General features: G+C 52.7%; 1 protein-coding gene across 1 annotated transcript; it reads left to right on the forward strand.

Moving 5' to 3' along the window:
* Positions 1 to 799: 799 nt before the first annotated feature.
* Positions 800 to 14,386, forward strand: ABCB9 (ATP binding cassette subfamily B member 9). Its single transcript, XM_050906777.1, is given in 14 exon segments — positions 800 to 820; positions 1,663 to 1,896; positions 1,899 to 2,357; positions 2,728 to 2,842; positions 3,351 to 3,481; positions 4,825 to 5,030; positions 5,995 to 6,192; positions 7,809 to 7,937; positions 9,334 to 9,522; positions 10,095 to 10,268; positions 11,659 to 11,818; positions 12,724 to 12,792; positions 12,795 to 12,859; positions 14,052 to 14,386. Coding segments are annotated over 13 exon segments (2,328 nt in total). The 5' UTR covers positions 800 to 820; positions 1,663 to 1,745; the 3' UTR covers positions 14,334 to 14,386.
* Positions 14,387 to 20,193: the final 5,807 nt, after the last annotated feature.

The following is a 20,193-nucleotide window of genomic DNA, read 5'->3' on the forward strand; positions in this document are numbered from 1 at the left end:
CCCTGCCGACCTTGTTCGTGGGACGCGCCGCCGCCGGGTCGGGCCGGGCAGGACCGGGCTGATTCCCGCCGCTGCTACCGGCACCGGTAAGATCCCCGTCCGGGTGGGTCGGGACTGCGTTGCCCTTGCGCTGCAAAGGGGGGAAACCGTGTGTGTGTGTGTGTGTCCCTTGCTATGACGGGCACGGCCCTTCCCGGGTGTCTCCCCCCCCCCCCCCCCCCCGGGAGGAGCATCTCGTACGGGGGGAAAGCAGGGAGGAGGCTGGGGACCTTCGGCATCTCTAGCTTTGTAGCTGGGGACACCTTTGCGGGTGGTAGGGAGCTGCGGTGGCCTCCTCCTCCTCCTCCTCCTCCTCCTCCTCCTCCACCCGGCCGGATCCGCGCAGCTTTGCAGCGGATGGCAGCAGCGAGCACCCTGGGAAGCGTGTCCAGCTCCTCCCTGACACCGCTGCTCTGGTTTGCCTCCATCCCTCCTTCCCCACCCACTCCATGAACCCCCATTCTTCCCCAGATTGCAGCTTCTGCCCCGTTTTCCTCCACTTTTTAGCTTTTTATCCCACCTGCCCAACCACCGAGCCACTCTCGACCAAGGATGCTGCTTGGCCGGTGCCGAGGGCTGCCCTTTTCCCCATGGTTTGCTTTCGGGTGGCTGCGGAGGCAGCTGCGGTCATGCAGGCCGGAGCGTGGCCGACGCACGGCATCCTTTGTGCCGTGCCTTCTGCACCGTGCACCGTCACGAGCTGCTTGGCCAGCACAAATCTGAGGATCGGGTACCTCCCTCGTGCCGACGTGCGGCACCTCTGGGCACGGCACACGAGCAGGTGAGCAGCTCACTCGGTTTAAAGGAAGGCGAGCTTTTCGCCCTTTTCTGTGTCAATTCAGAGCCAGCCCCACCATCGCTGCTGCCAGTCAGACCCACAGGCGACAGCGAAGGCGGCATCCTGCCCTGGAGCCTCCCTCTCCCACGGGACACGGCTGTGGATTTCCAATCCCTTTTTAATTTCCTCTTGGGATTTTTGTTGCATCGCTGAATTGCACGCTGACAGCACAGCGGGTTTAGTGGGTTACCTCAAATTAATATTCGAGAGAGCTGGGGACAGCAAGGTGTGACAGGCTGCTGTACCTATAATTTATTCTTTTTTTGATGAGGGTGGTCTGTTACAAAGCCGAGCCGCCCTCCCTTCTGCTTTCATACGGTTTTGATTGAGTGCTCGGTTTCAGCTTTGTCCTAGGAAGGGTGGGGAGGGACTCTCAGATCACGAATGTCCAAGTTTAACGCCTACATGGCTCTGTACCACAGGACACGTGGGCTGCACGGATGTCCCAGCATCGCCCAGCTGCTGGGGACCTCCCGGCTGGCCCCGCAGCCGCCACAGCAAGCGGGGATGAAGATTCCCACCGAGATGTGCAGATTTCTGCTTTGGGATTCAGGATGGGTGGAGGCATCTGGGAGGGAAGTTTGTCTTCATTTGTGCTTCTCATTTTATGAAATATCTTGGAGCGTATGCAGCAGGGGAGGGGAGGAAGGAGTAGATAGTGGTGCCTGGGGTCAGGACGGGCTGGTGGGGAGCTGGCACAGTTGTCCCCCCATCCTGCTTCCCTTTCCCCGCCACCTCCCCAGGGCGAATAACAACCCCATCCCCCTCTTCTCACCCCGCAACAGAGGCCGACATGACCACATCCTCCCCGTGCTAGGGCTGCCCCCCACCACCTCGGTGACACCCCCCCCCCAGCCCGGCGGCGAGGATGCGTGCCTGGAAGGCAGTGGCCAGCACGCTGGCACTCAGCGGGGCCGATGTGGTGGTCACCACGCTGCTCTACGCCCACGGCCGGGGCGGTCGGGATGTCCTGCAGGACCTGCGGCACTTCAACATCTTCAACTCGCTGCTGGACATCTGGGGGGCTGCCTCTACCGCAGCTGCGTGCTGCTGGGGGCCGCCATCGGGGTGGCCACCAACACGGCCTACGGCCCCCGGCGCCTCAGGGCATCGCGGACCTTCATCGCCGTCGTCTGCCTCCTCATGGGCATCTACATGATGGTGAAGCTGCTGCTCTACTCGGAGGTGCGGAGGACCATCAGGGACCCCTGGTTCTGGGGGCTCTTTGCCTGGACCTACGTGGCACTGGCAGCCACCTTCGGGCTGTGGCAGCTGCTGGCCTGTGTCACCTCCTCCCGCGAGGCACTGGGGCCCGGCTCCGAGTCCCGTGCCGAAGTGGAGGAGAGCTGCGACGGGGGCACCCCGCGGGACAAGCGGGAGGAGGCGGCGGGTCCCACCATCCATAAACTGCTGTCCTACACTAAGCCGGATGCCTTCTTCCTGGGCATTGCCTCCTTCTTCCTCCTCGTGGCCGCACTGGGTGAGCAAAGGGACTGGGGGGGGGCCCGCGGTGTGCTCCCATCCTCACCAGAAAGGAAGGAGCCATGGTGGGGGGGCTTGGCAGCACCCCAGGATTGCTTTTTTGGGGGTGCTGGGCAGCACGTCCTGCACGGGCTGGGTAAAAAATGCAATGGGGCAAAAAAAAATGGAATAGGGGATAAAATACACTGGGAAGTGAAACATCCCCACGTGCCACTAAGGGCTGCACCTCCTGAGACATCTCGTGCGATGGCCAAGTATCTCCGTGGTGGAGATGGGGTTGTTCACGGGCCGTTGCAGCTGGACATACAGGTCCTGTGCCGATCCCGCGCGGTGGGGCTGAAACCCCGTGTCCTGTGCTTGTCCGGCAGGAGAGACCTTCCTGCCCTACTACACGGGGCTGGCCATCGACGGCATCGTGGTGCAGAAGAGCATGGACCGCTTCTCCACGGCAGTGCTGGTCATGTCGCTGCTCGCCGTAGGAAGGTAATCGCAGGGGCTGGTTTTGGCCCTGACGAGGAGGAGTTTGGGGTTTTCCCGCGGGAGCTTGCGGTGGTAGTGGGCACGGGCTGTCTCACCTGCAACCGCTCCGCCAGGTCCCTGCCAGAGCCCAGGGATGCGCTTTGATTTCTCTGCGCCGTCACGGTGCAGAGAGGCCGTGGTGGCAGTCACGAGGCCGTTGCGTAGCTCTCCACGTCTGCGTGCTGGTGGTGGGGGAGCAGGAGCGGACACAGGGAACGGGCTCCCCGGGGAACGCTGTCCCGGCAGCGCTGTGTCCCCTCCCGAAGCTTGTCACTACTGGGGTTAGGACCAGCCGTCCCTGTGCTGGTAGCACCCAGAAGAGGTGTGGGCTGGTTTAGCCAGCGCTTCCCGGGGTGGAAAGTGGTACCAGCGCAGCATTGCCCAAGCCCTTGGCCCGGGCGTCGGGGTGTTTGTGTTGCTGAGGAGCGGGTTTCGTGTCCATTGGTCTATAACGTTTCTTATCTGCAATTAGCTCATTTGCCGCAGGTATCCGGGGCGGCGTTTTTACGCTCATATTTGCAAGACTGAACATTCGCCTTCGCAACTGCCTCTTCAGGTCGCTGGTGTCTCAGGAGATGAGTTTCTTTGATGAGAATCGCACAGGTTGGTTCCTCTTTCCCCTGGATTTGCTCTAACCCCTCTATCCCGTCCCGGTATTTTTTTTCCCCTTGGCTTGCCCTACCAGCACGCAGCAGATTGGGGGCAGCCAGAGACAGCACCCAAGTGCTCGTGTTTAGAAATAGCGGCAGAAAGCTCTTCCCTTTCGGTTACCTCCCACCGTGGCATTGGGACAGGATTGCCCAGCACCCTGGGGATGTCCCATCGCTACCAATCAGCCTGACATCCAGCAGTCCCGGGGCTGACGTGCTCATCGCCAGTCATCCCCAAAACACCTTTTCTCCTCCCTCTGTCAGTGCCTGCTGGTCGGCCACTCTCCAGCTCTGCTCCAGGCATCGGAAACCTCAGATGTGTGAAGCTTGCTGGGCATGCTTGTCGCTTTCCCTGCTTGCAATTCAGTCCTGTCCCAGTCCGTGCAGCTCTGGTGTGGTCCCAGCCCGCTGTAACTTTTTGCACATTTAATTTCTTCTCAGTAGTATTTTTAGTTTTGAGGCTGTTGCCATATTTAGCAATCGCTGCATGGTGCCCTGGTAGCTGAGGACACCAGAGATGTTGTAAGTGGGATACGGGTAACCCTGGACTTACACAAAAGCATGGGAATTCAGCTGGACTCAAACACGGGACAAGTATTTAGGAATTCAGGGTGACGTTTGCTGGCTGTAATGTACAGCTCCACCAAAGGGCACCGCGGGAGCTTCACCCCTTAGTAGCTGGACCCATGTCCTCAGGGTCACTTGGGTTGGCTCCAGGCTGCGGCACACATGGCTACACCCAAACAGCCCTCTCCGAAGCCGCCTCGTGCTCCGCAGGGCGTGCTGTGCCCAGCCCCGGCTGGTCCTGCCAGGACAGCGGGGAAAGGTGCCAGCAGTCCCTGGTGAGCTCCTGGAGGGCTCCTGACATAATTTAGAAATGAGCCTGGGGTTGGGTTGACAGCTCTGGAGGTGCATTCAGCAGCCCAGCAAACACGCCACCCATGCACCTGCTGCCCGTCTGCGTGCCCACGGGGTGCCCTCCGGTGTAGGGTGCTGCCGCAGTCCTCTTTGCTCTCCTGCAGCCATCCTTGGTGACCCAGGGACGTAGCTCCTGCCTTCAGATGCATTTCATGTCCCTCGTGCATGCAGCAATTCAAGCTCTTCTGTTTTGCTTCGCATCCACAGCGGTGGAGAGTCGCCCCCCTTCCATACCATCCTTCAGACCCCCAGCGAGGGGCTGGGTTGAATGGGGAGCTCCATCTGGCCCCTGGCATGGGACATGGGACGCGGCTAGGCAGTGACCTGCCATAGTGACATGTCCCTGCTCTCCCCTTCCCCAACCCCTCATTGCTGCAGGGGACGTCATCTCCCGCCTGACGTCGGACACGACCATCGTGAGCGACCTGGTCTCCCAGAACATCAACATCTTCCTGCGCAATGTGGTGAAGGCCACGGGGGTGATCTTCTTCATGTTCAGCCTCTCCTGGAAGCTCTCGCTCGTCACCTTCATGGGCTTCCCCATCATCATGCTGGTGTCTGATGTCTATGGGAAGTACTACAAGGTAGGCAGGAGCAGCTGGCATGGCCACATTGTGCCGCAATGCTGGGCTGTTCCCCTTGTGAAGCCATCGTGGGGATTGTGGGTGGCCTTGGAGCTGGTGGGACTGATGCTCGAGTGCTTTGCTGCCGGCAGTGGGGGCAGGAAGGCGGCAGTAAACCTGTACGGGCAGACAAGCGTAGCCTCGGCTCTTACCTTGCTTCATGCTCAGGAGTGGAAGCATCTTGGATCTGACAGGAGAGGTAGCTTGGCCGTGGGATGTCCCGTACGTGCCTCCCTGTCCTCGTGCAATCTCTCCTCTCCTCTCCTCTCTCTTTGGAGTGACTCGGTGGGGGTTAAACCCAGTGCCGAGTTCCCTCCCTCTGCCTGGGGCTGGTGTGGGCCAAGGGCTGTCCCCCGTGGCTAATGCTGCATCCCATGGACCATGCAAGTCCTGCACTGCTGCTCCCCGCGTCAGTTATCGGTGCTTTCCGCTGTGCCGGGGACACAGCGTGCACAGGTGCTGCCAAAACAGGGTCCTCGGGTGCTGCCTCACCCGGCCACAGCTCCTCCTGCAGGTCAGGCGCTCGTGGGATGAGTGGAGCTGCCCACGGTCTCCAGACCTGTCCCTGGCTTGGAAACTCCTGGAAGGGCTCCTGGGCCAGGCTGACCCTGTCCCATCAGGGCACCGGGAGCAGCAGCTCTCCCACAGGCTTCCCAAGTGGCCCCAGACGTGGCACTTCACCTCCTGCAGCCCAGGTCCCTCCTCAGGGTCAGCACAACGAATCCGTTCTCCTCCTGGCACAGCATCCCAGGCTGTCCCGAGGTGTAGGATATATCCCAGTGCTCAGCCTTGTTGCCCGTGGCCTTGGAAAATGTCACCATGCCGCCTTTTCCCGAGCCCAGCAGAGCCTGGGGTGTGTGGGGAGATGTGCCATGGGCAGCCTGGCGCCCGCTGAGCCCACCTCTGCTTCCCCCGCTCCCTGCAGAAGCTCTCCAAGGATGTGCAGAATGCCTTGGCCAAGGCCAACAACACCGCCGAGGAGACCATCTCCGCCATGAAGACCGTCCGCAGTTTTGCCAACGAGGAGGCGGAGGCGAACGTGTACTGGCAGAAGCTGCAGCAGGTGTACAAACTCAACAAGCGGGAGGCCATGGCTTACACCTACTACGTCTGGTCGAGCGGGGTAGGTGGCCGGCGCCGGGGCTTCCCTACGCAGGGTTGGGGACGGGCAGAGGACGTTACTTCGGATCCCAAAATGTACATGGTGCGATGCACGTGCTTCTCCTCCGCTTCCAGGGAGCTTTGCAGGGCGAGCCCAGCCTTGATGTCCACTGCCAGTAATCCTCCGTCTCTTGATTTATTATTTTTTTCCACTCATCAAAAAATATATTGCGTTCCCCCTTAGGGCAGCACTTTATTGTGCCACCGAACAGTCTGTTTTCTCTTGCAAATAAGAATATAATTGATAACCACTCAAGGTCGTGGAAAACCCCGTGCTTCTGTGTTGCTGCATTGTGTGCCTGTGCCAGCTCATCTCTGGGAAACAGCCACGGCGTTGGTTGAGCTTCTGCTCAGAAACAGAGATTTTCTGTGTGGGGGTGGTGGCGGGGGGAGGCTGCAGGGGGTTGGATTTGGGGTATTTTTTGAGTTTTTTTTTTTTTTTGCAAAATGCTTTTTCATCGTTTAAGACCAGATGGTTTGGGACTTCTCCTGCATCGGCTGATAACTAAGGCTGTGCAAAACCCTCACGTGAGGCTGCCCTTATCTCTGCACATTCAAGGATCTAAGTAGCCTCTGGTGAAGGGTTTGTGAGTTACGGTGCCCTCGTGCAACCATGGGAGAGTTTATGGCTTCCCAAGTCTGGAAGCAAAATCGGAGCATTTTTAGCATTGTTCCTGGGCTCCCAGGTGAAGCCGGAGCGTGAACTGGGTCAGCACAGATCCTGCTGTGTCAAAGAAGGCAAAAACCCTCAAAAACTGCTCCTGCAGGGCTCACGTAGAAAGAAGCAGATGGATTTAGCACAGCCCTGGTAGAGTCTTTCTCGGAGGGAATGCAGGATCTTAAGGTCAGATCATGGCAGAGCAATAGAGGAGGAATTTTTTTCCCCAGTATTTTTGTCTGTGTGAATTTACAGCCTGTCCCGCAAACGTCGCACAGAGCACCAGGGCATCGCTGCTCTTCTGAGCGCCCGGGCAGCGTGGAACAAAACCGGCTGAATAAAGGCAGGGGCTGGTATTTGTCACACCAGAGCTGATCTGTCTCCTTTCTAGAGTAGGTGGTACCCCCCCACACTGATTTCAGGCAAGAGTTGAGGTTATGCTTCAGGGACTTGTACATGCAGGGAGGATTTTTTTGCATTAACTCTTGGCTTGATTTTGTGTTCTAAATTAAAATGTGTCACACTCATATAACAGAAAGTTTATCTTAGTGGTGAGGTGACTGCACGTTTTGGATAATTTGAGCGTAGATTATTACACTTGAGGACATTAGTCTAAGAGAGAAGTTCATGAGACGCTCTGTTATTTCAGATTAATTCTCCCTCCGTGGCTGTTGCCCTTCTGGACTTCTGTTTTGTTGAAAGATGCCAGCCCAGCTCTTTAAATCAGCCCATGTACTTGAGTTTCTTTTCCCTTCTTATATCCATGCCCGTTGCTAGGGCTGTCAGCTGTGAGCTGTCAGGGATGCTCAGTTCAAAGAATAAATGTCAGCACGTGAATTGTGGGCTGTTGTGTGAGTAATTACAAATGCACCAAAATATCAGTTGTCCTTGCTGATTTTGGGGTGTTTTCTTGCTTTCAGCTGACCCTCCTGGTGGTCCAGGTCAGCATCCTTTACTACGGTGGGCACCTCGTGATCTCGGGGCAAATGACAAGCGGAAACCTGATATCCTTCATCATTTATGAGTTCGTCTTAGGAGACTGCATGGAGGTGAGTCTGTTTTATCCCTCTGGGCTACCCCATATCAAGATGATGTTTATCTTCTAGAAGGTCCCAGGGCAGTTGCAGGGCTAGATCCAGTGTTGACTTTCCCGCAATGCATTTCCTTGGCGCTGAGGCTTTACCCACCGGTGGGCTTATTCTCCCCTCTGCTCCCCGCTCCCCTCCGCTCCCCGCTCCCCTCCTGCTGTAGCCTCGCAACCTGAACGCACCCGAAGCAGCTCATCCCCCGAAAAGGCAATCTGGACCAAAGGGGTCAGGCTGGCCCCGCTGAAGGGCAGAGTCCTGGCTGCCTCCCAAGCACGTTTCCCGGCGTGAAGGACGCAGGGATTACGAAGCTGCCTGTTAAATTTCAGGCTTCATTAAAAACTTAATTATATTACTTTCCCCCCCCCACCCCGGAATAGGCTGCAAGCTGCTGCGTTGGCAGCGCGTTAGCAAGATGGGATTGTGGGTGGGACGGCAGAGCCCACCCAGGGCTGCCTTTCCCTTGCAAAGGCGTAAGTTTGGCTAATCAAGGCAGAAATGATCAAGTCGAGGTTTCCTTGCAGCCAAACGTGGTTTCAGCGGTGCTTCAGCCTTTGTGCAGCGGCAGAGCAGAGCTGGAGGCAGCTCTCCTGGCTCTCACCATCTGTTCAGATGACTGCAGGCTCTGGCGGTGTTTCCAGGCTGTGGTTTTGGTGTGGGTTTGATTTGGTTTGGGGTTTTTTTTCCCCTCCTGATGGGAGGGGCAGTTGCAGTACAAGCTGTTCTGCAGCTCTGGGTTTAATATTGAAAAGAGCTGACATGACGGGGGTTTATTCCAGGGAAGCCGGTGTCAGCGTGCAGCAGTTGTAGTTGGGAAAGTGCAATGGTAGATCCACTAGAACCATATCTCAGCAGGGAACAGCCTTATCAGCTGCCAAATGGTTGTCTAGAAGGGTCCAGCCTGGAGCTGCTCTGCATTTGAGACGTGTGCTAGGGAATGAGCCGGCCGCCCTCGAGGGCTGCTGCGATGTGCTGCCATACGTGGACTCTGTTCAGCCATTCCCCAGGGTTGGGGAGCTGCTGGTCTTGAGCAGAGAGGAGTGGAGGATTTTGTTGGAAGTTTGGGTCATGTATCTCCTGGTGCACGTCTTCTCTTCCCAATCCGTGTGTTTCCTTCTTCTGTTCCCCTCTGAGTCTACCCACGCACAAAACCCCCTTAGATGCCCTTTCCCTGGATATGTCCATATATCCCCTCCATACCCTGCAGAGGGGGAAGAGCTTTCTTTTCCTGTTTCTGATGACTGTAGTTAATGTCAGATGATAGAAGACTTGGGAATGCTTCAACCGTTCTCCTTACAAGCGGCACTGACTGACTTCTCCATCGCATAGGAGGGTCTCACCATTGCCTCTTCCCTTCCAGTCCGTTGGCTCCGTCTACAGCGGCCTGATGCAGGGAGTGGGAGCTGCCGAGAAGGTGTTCGAGTTCATCGACCGCAAGCCAACGATGGTGAATGACGGGTCCCTGGCCCCAGACCATGTGGACGGGAAGGTGGAGTTCAGAAACGTGACGTTTTCCTACCGCACTCGCTCTGCAACGCAGGTCCTCCAGGTGAGCCCCGTGGGCACGGAGCGCTCCCCGCCACGAGGCACCACGTGCTGCTTCTCCATCGCGGCAATAACCGATCCCCGGCCCGCGGGAAATGTCAGCTGCCCTTTTGGAGATGCGTAAAGGCAGGCTGAACAGCACGCTGGAAAACAGATTCTAAGGAACAGCGGGTGTTTAGGGCCAGCCTTCCTTACAAGGAATGAGATTTATTAATAAAACCCTTGTTCCCCGCTCAGGCATTAAACACGTCAGCATGATACAGGGCTTTGTGCCAAGCTGCCTCGGACTGTTTCTGTGGGAGAGGGGCTGGGGTCATGAGGCGGGGGGAGGCAGCAAAGAGGTTAGTTTGCTTTGCAGTTTTGAGAGGTCCTGCTACACCAGCAAGTAAATTTGAAGCAATTTTGGAGGCTTCTTGCTTCCTCAGAGCCAGGAAAGATGGCTGATGTGGCACATCACCAAGGTGGAGGGTCACCGTGGCCAGATTTCGGCTACCTTTCTTGCGTAGTGCCCAAGCTGCTGCCCCAGGACCCTGGGAAAAGCCAGGACCTGAGCATGCTCTCCCATCCACGTTGCAGAATGTGTCCTTCACCCTGCACCCCGGCAAAGTGACGGCGCTGGTGGGTCCTTCGGGGAGCGGGAAGAGCTCCTGTGTCAACATCCTGGAGAACTTCTACCCTCTGCAAGACGGGCAGGTGCTGCTGGACGGGCGTCCCATTAACATGTACGATCACAAGTACCTGCACTCAGTGGTACGAGCGACTGATACGTGTATTCTAGCTATCGCCTGCCATGATCAGAGGGGATGGATGGTAGTGTTGCATGTTGCTTTGGATTTGATCTGGCAATTTCTGAGATGTCCAGAAAGCTGGAGGCTGGAGGTGGTCCAGGAAATGAATTCAGATAATTTGTGGGGGCGGAAGGGAAAGGGATGGAGAGTGGTTTCATGGGGAGGGGGAAGCCTTCCAAAAACAGAACAAAAAACATGTTTTGTTTTGTATTTTTTGGCCAACGCAGTAGAAATATGGTTTTGGTTGTTGGATTAATTATCATCTAAATTGGGTTTGGAAAAAGAGTTTTGCATTCCTCCAGCACTTTCTACCTTAAGATCTTAAAGTAGTTCTCAGCTAATGGGGAGTTAAACCTCTCGGGATCCTGGCAGCACCTGGAGCACCAGAGGGGCTGGGTGCTTTACCTAGAAGAGGGGTCCGGGCCCCTCGGCTCTCATCTGTGTGTCAGCACACATCAGCCTTCATCTCCTCTGCAAGTAACTGCCTTTTTTTTTGTCCCCAGAGCGAATGGCCTCACCAGTCAGCAGGAAAACCTGAAAACAATTGATCAGAGACAGGCTGGAAAGCCAAAGTCAGTGTGACTAATTTACATTCCCTGCCCGTACTGAGTGAAAATTAAAAGACAAGCTAGTCTTTCAGTTTAGAACGCTTGGTGTGGTGTTAGGAGCATGGGGAGAAGTCAATTAAAATATGACTGTGTCCTGCTGGCTCTCTTCATGCCCAGTTCTGAGCAATAATTTGGAGGGTTCAATTTATTTCAATATCGAGGGTTTGACAAAGCAGGCTGAATGCGAGAGTGAGCAGGAATGGCTGTAAGGTAGGACAGGGAGGCTGTTGCTAAGCAATTAAGAAACTGCAGCAGCTATGTCCCTAACTTGCTAATTTTGGATTAAAAGATGCTTCGTGTGGCCCAAGCTTGATTACTGGCCTTGAACAGAAAATCAGCAAGAGCCTGGGAGAGGGTGTCTCCAGCCTGCCTTGTCCCAACAACTGGTTTCCCATTCTGGAAAGAGCAAACAGTGAAAGGAATGACAGGTCTGGAGCAAAAACACAGCAGGGTCTTGGACGGGGAAGCCCGTCCCAGATGCCAACATACCAGCATTGCATCAGCTTTCTTTCCTGCAAAATGGCTTCCCAGTAGACGATGCAAACTGGGCTGGGGCTGTCGCTGGGCACCCCATCGTTAGCATCCTCACTGGAAGCTCACATTGAGGCACTTCTATATCTTGGTTTAATGGCGGGGCTCTTTCCGCTTGACTCCTTACCCAGCAGGAACAAATGCCGATGATCTGAGACGCTGGCCGGCGCGTCTTCTGCTCCCAACCCCCTGCTCTTCCCTTCCTTTCTGCAGATCTCCCTGGTGAGCCAAGAGCCGGTGCTGTTCGCCCGCTCTATTGCGGATAATATTTCTTACGGCTTAACTTCAGCCTCCTTTGAGTCGGTTGTTCAGGCTGCCCAGAAGGCCAACGCGCACGGCTTCATCACAGAGTTACAAGATGGCTACCAGACAGGTACCACAATACCTCCACTTGCACTTGAAAGCATTGCCTAGGGAAGGCAGAGACTCTCCCCTTGGGTGGAAAGTCGGGCAGGTAGTGATGGACACAAGTCCGTGGCAGCTCGGTGGCGGTGTAGGGGCAGCTACATGGAGAGGTGCAGCACTCTGGCTGCCTTTTGGGGTGACTGAGCTGTCGCAGGATTTCTGAGCCCAGCCCGGGAGAGTGTTTCTGCTGCTGCTCTGTGGCAGTGGAATGAGCGTCCCCCATCCCATCCGGACCGGTCCGGCTCCCGGTGCCTGGCAGTGTTATGGAGATGTGGCACTGGCAGTCTGACCATTTTTTTAGTGCAGTGATCAGGAGAAAAGCCCAGAACCCAAGCGGTTAGCTGTGTACCACCCCACCTGCAGAGGAAGAAAATCAACCTGTGATAAATCCATAGTAATAAAAGCTGATGTGTTTGTGACAGTGGGACTTTGCGAGGAGGCAGGTGGGACTGACGACGGTTCGTGTTTATGGAAGCCAGCAGAGAGGTCCCGGTTTCCCCTCACTGCTGCCTCGGTTGCACACCCTCGAGAGCCTGACTTGCAGGGAGAGATGGCAGCGACGCAGCTGCATGGGCAGGGAGCGGGAGCTCAGGATTTGGATGGTCTCCCAGGCTCAGGGACTTCTCTGCATTGTTTCCATGAGCATCAGTCCTTCAAACCCTGGGACGACAGTGGAGAACTTGCTGCTGGAGGGAAGGACTGCAGCCTCGGGGATGTTTAACTCATTTAAATTGCTCTGCCAAGTGAGCAGAAGTGTTTACCTGGTCTTTGCTTCGAAGCATGACACCATCCTGATGCTGTGGCTGGGCACTGAACTTGATGGCAGCTCTTGATTTTTATTTTGACCCCTTCCTCTCTCCCTTGACCCAACAGAGGCAGGTGAAAAAGGAGCCCAGCTGTCAGGTGGCCAGAAGCAGAGAGTGGCAATTGCCAGGGCCTTGATCCGAACCCCCCCATCCTAATCCTGGATGAAGCCACGAGCGCGCTGGATGCAGAGAGTGAACATGCGGTGAGTAGGTGACTCGGGTGTTTGGGCCAAAGAGGCAATCTGGGTTTGGAGGAAAGACTGTAGCTTCAATTTCCAGCCTGTGGACAAGCTTAGTCTTAACGTGGTGCAATCAGAGGTTTGGGTAAGAAAGATGCTAATTCCTGAGCAGGAATTTGCTTCCAACACTGCTGTAGCCACCAAGAAGGGAATAATCCTGTGCTCACAGCAGCCAACGCCTGACAAACCTGATGAGATAAGGATCTCTGCCAATTTTTTAAATGTGGAAAGTGTTAATTGGCACACAGCAACTCTGTGCAGCCTTTTAGGACAGGATACGGAGGAAGACCCTGAAAAATGGTACTGCAGCAGAGAGAGTAGGACTACCTGAGCTAAAAGCCTACCTGAGGCACCAAAGAAGCCACGCTTGCAGGAAAGGCCCTGAGCTTTCTGTGAACTGAGCTGGTTTATCTGGCTGGGATGTGACGACCAAACAGCTCTACCAGTAGCAGTTTGGCCTCACTGGTTTAATGACATGAGTGAAAGCTAGTTCAAGGTTGAGGCGTGAGGACGTGTCTCCCGGTCCCGGAGAATGAGCGCTGCTGGTCCATGGTGTGGGGCAGCGTGAGCATCTGACCTTGGAGCAGCATGTTGGCTCGCAGGTCTTCAGCCACGTGTGTGGTACCTGATGCCAGCCAGGGGCTGGTTTTGGCTAGCCAGGGGTGTCAATGTGACGTGTGCCTGGTGGCCATCTGCCTGCCTTTAGACCTTAGTGCTATTGTCTGTCTCTTGGCTGGAAAACAACTCTCTCTCTCTTGCTTTGCGCTTTGATACACCCAGGAAATAGCCCCGCTTTTCTCAGCAGCTGCATTTACCAGGTACTGGCTTCCTGCAGTCCATGCCAACACCACGTGGCCTCCAAATTTGGGGCTCAGCTCTAACAAGAACCCAGCTTGCAGGATCAGACCTGTGTGCATACCACACCTGCGGGCTGGCTGGACTGAGACGGTCTTTTGGGCTGCACAGCAAGAGCTGGGAGCTGGGATGGACATGCTGGTGCTGGTAGTGCTGCAGGGAGTCTTGTGTCCTCTGCGTAGCCAGAGGAGAGCAAACCTCCTGTCCAGAGGTTTCTTAACGCAGACCACAAAGCTGCTGTTCTCGCTTCCAAAGCGGAGCCAGTGACACTCAGGCACTAACGTCTTTTCCTCCCGCGCAGATTCAGCAGGCGATTTATGGCGACTTGCAGAACCACACGGTGCTTGTCATAGCTCACAGGCTGAGCACTGTCGAGAAGGCACACAACATCATTGTGCTGGACAAGGGCCGCGTGGTGCAGCAGGGCTCGCACAAGGAGCTGATGGAAGAAGGAGGCCTTTATTCCAAGCTGGTGCAGAGACAGATCCTGGGGCTGGAGGGGGCGGCACGGACAGTCGCCAACCTGCAGCCCGGGGGGATTCAGCGAAGGCGCCCGGCGGGCTGGAGGAAGAGTTCAGGATAGACCATTCCCTGCCGGCCGTGGCACAGGACGATTACAACACCACGGCTCACAAGTGAGAGCGGCGATGGCCGGCGCTCAAGACGCTTGCTGGGATGCTGAGACCGGAGGCGGCTTGCCGACAGGCTCGCGCGCTGCAGAACGCCGCCCGTTTGCTCACCCCGCGCGCGTCACACACCCGTGCACACACAAACACACACTATAGAGCTTCCTGCATTACGGTCCGGCGGGCAGATGCCGGCTGGTTAAACAGGGAAACAGATTTATTCGAGGGAGTTGGGTCTTTAGCAATTCCCAGTGTTTCTACTGGGTTTCTTTTCTTACTACCAGTAATTCCTCTCCACTGGGACTTTTCTCCCGTTGATATGCATGTGTAACTGCTATTAACTGTAATGGATGTTAAATGCATGCATGGAGGGGAAGATTGAAAACCCCTTCAGGAATTTCAGGGGGTGGCTTTTGTGGCTGGATAGAAAAACAGTGACTGTAAAACAAGGCCCTGCTCCCGCTATCAATCGATGGGGCCAGTCCAAAGTCTGCTGAAGTCTGTAGGGAGCTCCCTTTGGCTTCGGTGAAAACTGGATCACTCCCATGGGGCTGAATGCCGGGAGAGTTTTGCACTGAGTGCCTGCAGGCTCAGGCTCACAACCATTGCTGCTGAGCTTGTATCATGCAGTAACCATCCTTGCTGGAACGAGCCAGGGGACCGGGAGGCAGATGTTGCTTTCAGATTTGCTCTTGGTGCTTGGTGGGTGTTTGTTTTTTAAGGATGAAAAGTTTTACCATAATTGGGTTAGGTTTTGGAGTTTGGGTTTTTTTGGTTTGGGGTTTTTTTGTTTTTTTTTTTTTTTAATATATTTGTGTGCACTGTGCAATGTCTGTCTGGCTCCAGCATCCACTGAAAATTGGTCCGTTCTTTCAGAATTTTTTTAACTCACAACCCCGGTGCTGGTTTGAAAAAAACACTACTAAAGACAGGCATAAAATACTAAAAGACAGCACTTTATAAATCCCACCAAAGCTTTGTTCAGCTTCAGGCCATGCTAGCGACTTCACTGCATGGGAAATCCGTACAGTCACTTTCCTTGAAGTCCGACTTCAGCCGCCTGAACTTTAAAATACGTTTCTTTGAATATTATTTATTAACTTACTTTTAGTATGAGGGATAGAAAGAAATATGTTGCTCCTAGCCCTTTTGGGTCATGGCTCTGGCTTAGTAGTGTTATCCTGCCATGGATTGGCGAAGAAACCTATGCAGCCAGGCAGGTGCTGTTGAAAAATAGCATTTATACAGGGAAGACTGACTTCAGACTGTGCATAGTTAAGAAATTATCTCAAGCACTTTAGCTCCCATGTTTTCTGATATTTGAATGCTGCTGTGTTTTACTTTTCAGCAGGTTTGCATTTTTGTTGTTGGCGATGTTTCGTTTTCGTTTAGTGATGTTTTACAAACTCTTTAGTGTCCTTGAGGAGGGATGCTCAAAAAATAAAATACTACCTCTGCCACTCAACATCGAGCCAATCTAGTGGGAGTGTTTTTTGCATTTAAGGTTTTCAAGGTAATGTTCATCCGAGATGATGGCTGAATACCGCTGCACATGTTCTGGCTCCCTTGCAGGGAATGACAAGAAGAACCTACAGAGAATTAGGTATGTAAACGACTTCAGCATCTGACAATGGCTGTGAGCCATAGCAGTACGTACGGCCTGTTTAAGAACTTGTTTTCATCCCAGATCCCATCCGGTAGTCAGTCTCGCACAAAAGGGCAGGCAGTCTAACCCGTTCTCAAAGCACAGTGCTTCGTGAGTGAAGTCTTTTCAGCTGCTTGCTTTTGTGAGATGATAAAGATCTGTGCCTTGGAAGAACGAGAGCTCTTTTTGTCTTATCTCGCTGCACTTAGGAAACCTCTGTCGCTCTGAGCTCCTCAGTTCACCCCTTCAGTAAATGGTAAATGGCCATGCCTTCCTGCTTGATGAAAATTTGCACTGTGGGTATGAAGAGGCTGGGGGTTCCACCCAGCACTGGCAGGCAAGTGATTAATTCTGCATTTTTATCAGTACCTGGGAGCAGAATGTGGCCAATGGTTCATAGAACTGGAATTAATTTCTGCTCAATTGAAAAACTGGGGGGAAAAAAAAATTGGGTTACCTAGGAATTAGGGAAGCTGACTCACCCTGGGAAGTGCTGGTAGGACAATGCTCATCAGTACACGAGATGTCAGAAAAGCGAATTTGATCGTATCGTGTGTGTTCCTCCCAGGCAGTGCTGCAAAAAGGGGAACGGGAGGATACAATCAGATTAGTTTTATTGCAAAGACTACAGTGAATTTCGGGAAGGGAGCCCTGCTTCCCAAGCCTGTTGTGATGATAATCCCAGCATTGTACTCCCAGGTCAGGTCCAAACAGCTTCAACTGAAATGGCCCATTGGAAAGGGCAGATGTCGCTGCTGGGGCACCAGTCCAAGCTGATAACAGGGCCCTACTTTGTTCGTTGCCACAGGTGCTGAATTCTCTCTTTTGCATCCAGATAACTCAAGGCTACTTTTCCACTGAGCCTTACCATCTCATGGCTTGAACAAGTCCTTCTATTGTGCTGTTGGCATGTGACAAGTGGATCTGCCTGTATGCTAAAGCCATGAGGGTTTTCTTATGGCCTGGAAGCCTGGCGGGAGCTCCACAAACCACCAGGGATCCAGCAGTACTAATCTAATGCAGACATTTCTGCTGGCCCAGTACAAACCCTGTGACTGTACAGAAAATCCTGCTTTTCAAAATCATTCCAACTATGCCTTCTTTTTGAAGTGAAAATCAGGGTCAGAGACGCTCGTTAGCCAACCTAAGCCCAGCAGTGAAGATGAGCTTAACTCGGTGCAGCAGTGGGAATCGCTCCAGTGCTGGAACACGAGCTGCTTCCTGGAGCTGCCCCGTCCCTTGGGCCTCGCTACCTGTGGGCAGTCTCTGTGTTTCAGGCTTTTCTCCTGGAAACAAGGCCACTGTTCCCTCTGAAACCCTGAACTGTAGTATTTTGTGGCTGCGGGTTTGCCCAGAGTTGACGTTTACATGGGAACGTGAACAAAATCTGTTCAAGAGCTTCTCGATGACAGCCATGCAGATAAAAAGTTTCTCCTCCTCAAAGGGAAGAGTATTCTTCACAGGGAACTCAGAGGGGTTTATCTGAAACCTTAACTTGGGGAGCACGGCTTGAAGACTGTCATGGCAGAATTGGAAGCAATTCAGCATTTGAAAGCACAACTGATTACAAAGGTTGAGCATATATTCCATGGCAGGTTGTTTTTCGCACTAGTAAGCTCTAACCATTCCCTGTAATAAGTATAACCACAGCTTTATTTGATTTAAACATTGGAGAACCGTATCCAAGATGAAGTTTGAGAGTAGATCCTATAGTCCTAGTGATTCCCCAAGGACACGTATTTACCCTGTACCTTTGCAGAGACAAGGTATGTGGCTGACTGACCCAGTAAATGAGAACACTGTAATGGCAAAAACACAGCTATGTTTATTCCAACAACTTGTCTCCCAGTGCACCAACCTCTGCCTCAATAAGCAACTGTGTTTGTTTCAGTGGCTGCGCTTTCTAAGCCTTCAGCAGGTCTGGAAATACCACAAGCAAATAGACAGAGTGCCTCTAGCTCAGGTTCAGAGATGCGTCTTAGTTTGGTGAGGAAAAATAGTATCTGCCTTTTCTACTCTAGCTTCACTGTGAGCTTAAGGCAAAGAAAGTATTTGCAGGTATAGAAACCTGCTCCTCTTCTCACACCGGTGGCTCCCTGAAAGGAAGGAGTGTAGTGCTAACAATTAATTATTGCTCTCTCTCAGACGGCAGGACCACTGTTTCTCTCCGAGGATGCTGAATATGCAGGTCGTTTTCATGTGTGAAGGAATCTGGATTATGAAATCTAAACAGAAGTATGGACTGTGATTAATAGATAGAAGGAAATTAAATTGCAAATAAGCCTGAAAACTTATCTGTCCATTGAGCAACCAGACTAATAAGGGTTAATAAACGCCAAAGATTAGACTTGCAAATTCAGTCTCTACCTAACCAACCAGTTTTTCCAGGAAAAGAAAAGAAGTTGTTGTGAAGGTGACTTGCAAAATATGTCTAAATCTAATAAATATGCATGGGTACAGTGCTACTGACCGTAAAAGGATATGAGGTGACAGAAGGAAATCCAAGATCAAGTTTAAAAAGAAAAAAAATCTAACATCTAATTTAAACTAGGCTGGATGCCAGTTCTCCCCAAGACTGAAGCCTGACTCCTTATTCACCATGACATGGTTTCCACTGTAATCTTCCCAATTTTTTTGTTCCACTTCTCCTGTACTAAGAAATCCTGACTTCCGTACTTTGCCTGCTTACAGTTTTAATGTTCATGAATGCTGTCACCCTTCAAAAGGATTTCAGCAAAGGCAAATGGGAACCAGGGCTGGGTAGCTCATAAGTCTCAGCCTGCAGCACTGCAATATTTGATAATCCCTAAAATCCTAGTTTATCTGCAGTCCTTCATATTCTGTCCAAGTGATGTGCTGTCACAAAACCTTTATCTTTCATGAAGACTGCTGAATGGAAAGGCACCTTCCTACCTGTCCAAATGGAATATATAATTATACAAAAGCAGCTGGCCCCTATCTTGTCTCTCAACCTCAGCTGCTTTTCTGGCCAACCTGAGAACTCAATCACATGCAGATGCTGATCAAAGTACTCAAAAGCAGACCAGATGTTTAATATAGACACTGCTCTCCAATATCGCCAGAACCCAAACATATCTAGACAGGGAGAAGTGGTATTTTTAATATATGTTGTACTTGAGCACAGATGATTTATGTTCTCCCTGTGCATTTTGTGAAGACTTCATTGTTCTGCATTATGCACCTTCTAACTTTAATACAGATTACCATTGACTAATTCAAATAATCCATTCCTTGATATCTAGAGCTGTGAACTTCCATCAACCCCACGCAACATAAACAAAAATGAGATAGTTACAGAAAAGCTCCTTAGGTCACTGTAACCCATCTTTCCCGACAGCATATTGACAATACAGTTATTATCATATTGTAGTTGCCCTTCAAGCAGAGATACTCACCCAGAGCACCTCTACAAGCATTATTCGGTGTGAACTTTTCCTCTCCACTCTCACCTGGGACTGAGCAGTTCTTACTATTCCTCTTTTTAAGCAAAAGGCACTATGGTTGAGGGAAGCTGAGAACTCCACTCAGGATCACACAGAAAGGCAGTGGTAAAACTAGATCTACAACATGAAGCTGAGTCAGACTCTTCTAAACCACACTCCCCCCATACCAATTATTTGGTATTCATAGCTATGCTATGAAGTTAAAATCACTAACGTTCTTGGGAAGAAAGGGCTTCTTCTAATCCCTCAACTAATTCCTCTATTTGTGTGTGTGTATATATATGTGTGTGTGTATGTTTGCATGTGCAGTCTTACAATCTGGTTTAACACAAGGGTGTAACTCTGTCTTTTTGATGGGCATGTGCACATACGGTATATGATATCGTGTTGGCATGGCAACTATCTACTGGTTTTAAATAACAAGGTCAGGCTGTAGTGGCCATGCAAACCCATGTCACTGCCAAGGGGTACAGCTGCTTACTCATCTGTGCTCCGAGCAGAGCACCCCGCACAAGGAGGAGTTCAGCACATACCACAGCAAGAGGCACATGCGTTGACGTGGATGAGTGGACACGTGCCCGTATCGCTAATCACCTTCTCCCCACCCTAAGCAAGCTCAGCTCAGCTTCTTGCTGCACAAACATCTCGCTCTTACCTGCCTCTGAATACACTCGGTTTGCATCATGGTTGTACAGCAGCTCTGCACTA

The sequence above is a fragment of the Gymnogyps californianus genome, chromosome 16 (assembly GCF_018139145.2).
Source record: "Gymnogyps californianus isolate 813 chromosome 16, ASM1813914v2, whole genome shotgun sequence".
Lineage (NCBI taxonomy): Eukaryota > Metazoa > Chordata > Aves > Accipitriformes > Cathartidae > Gymnogyps > Gymnogyps californianus.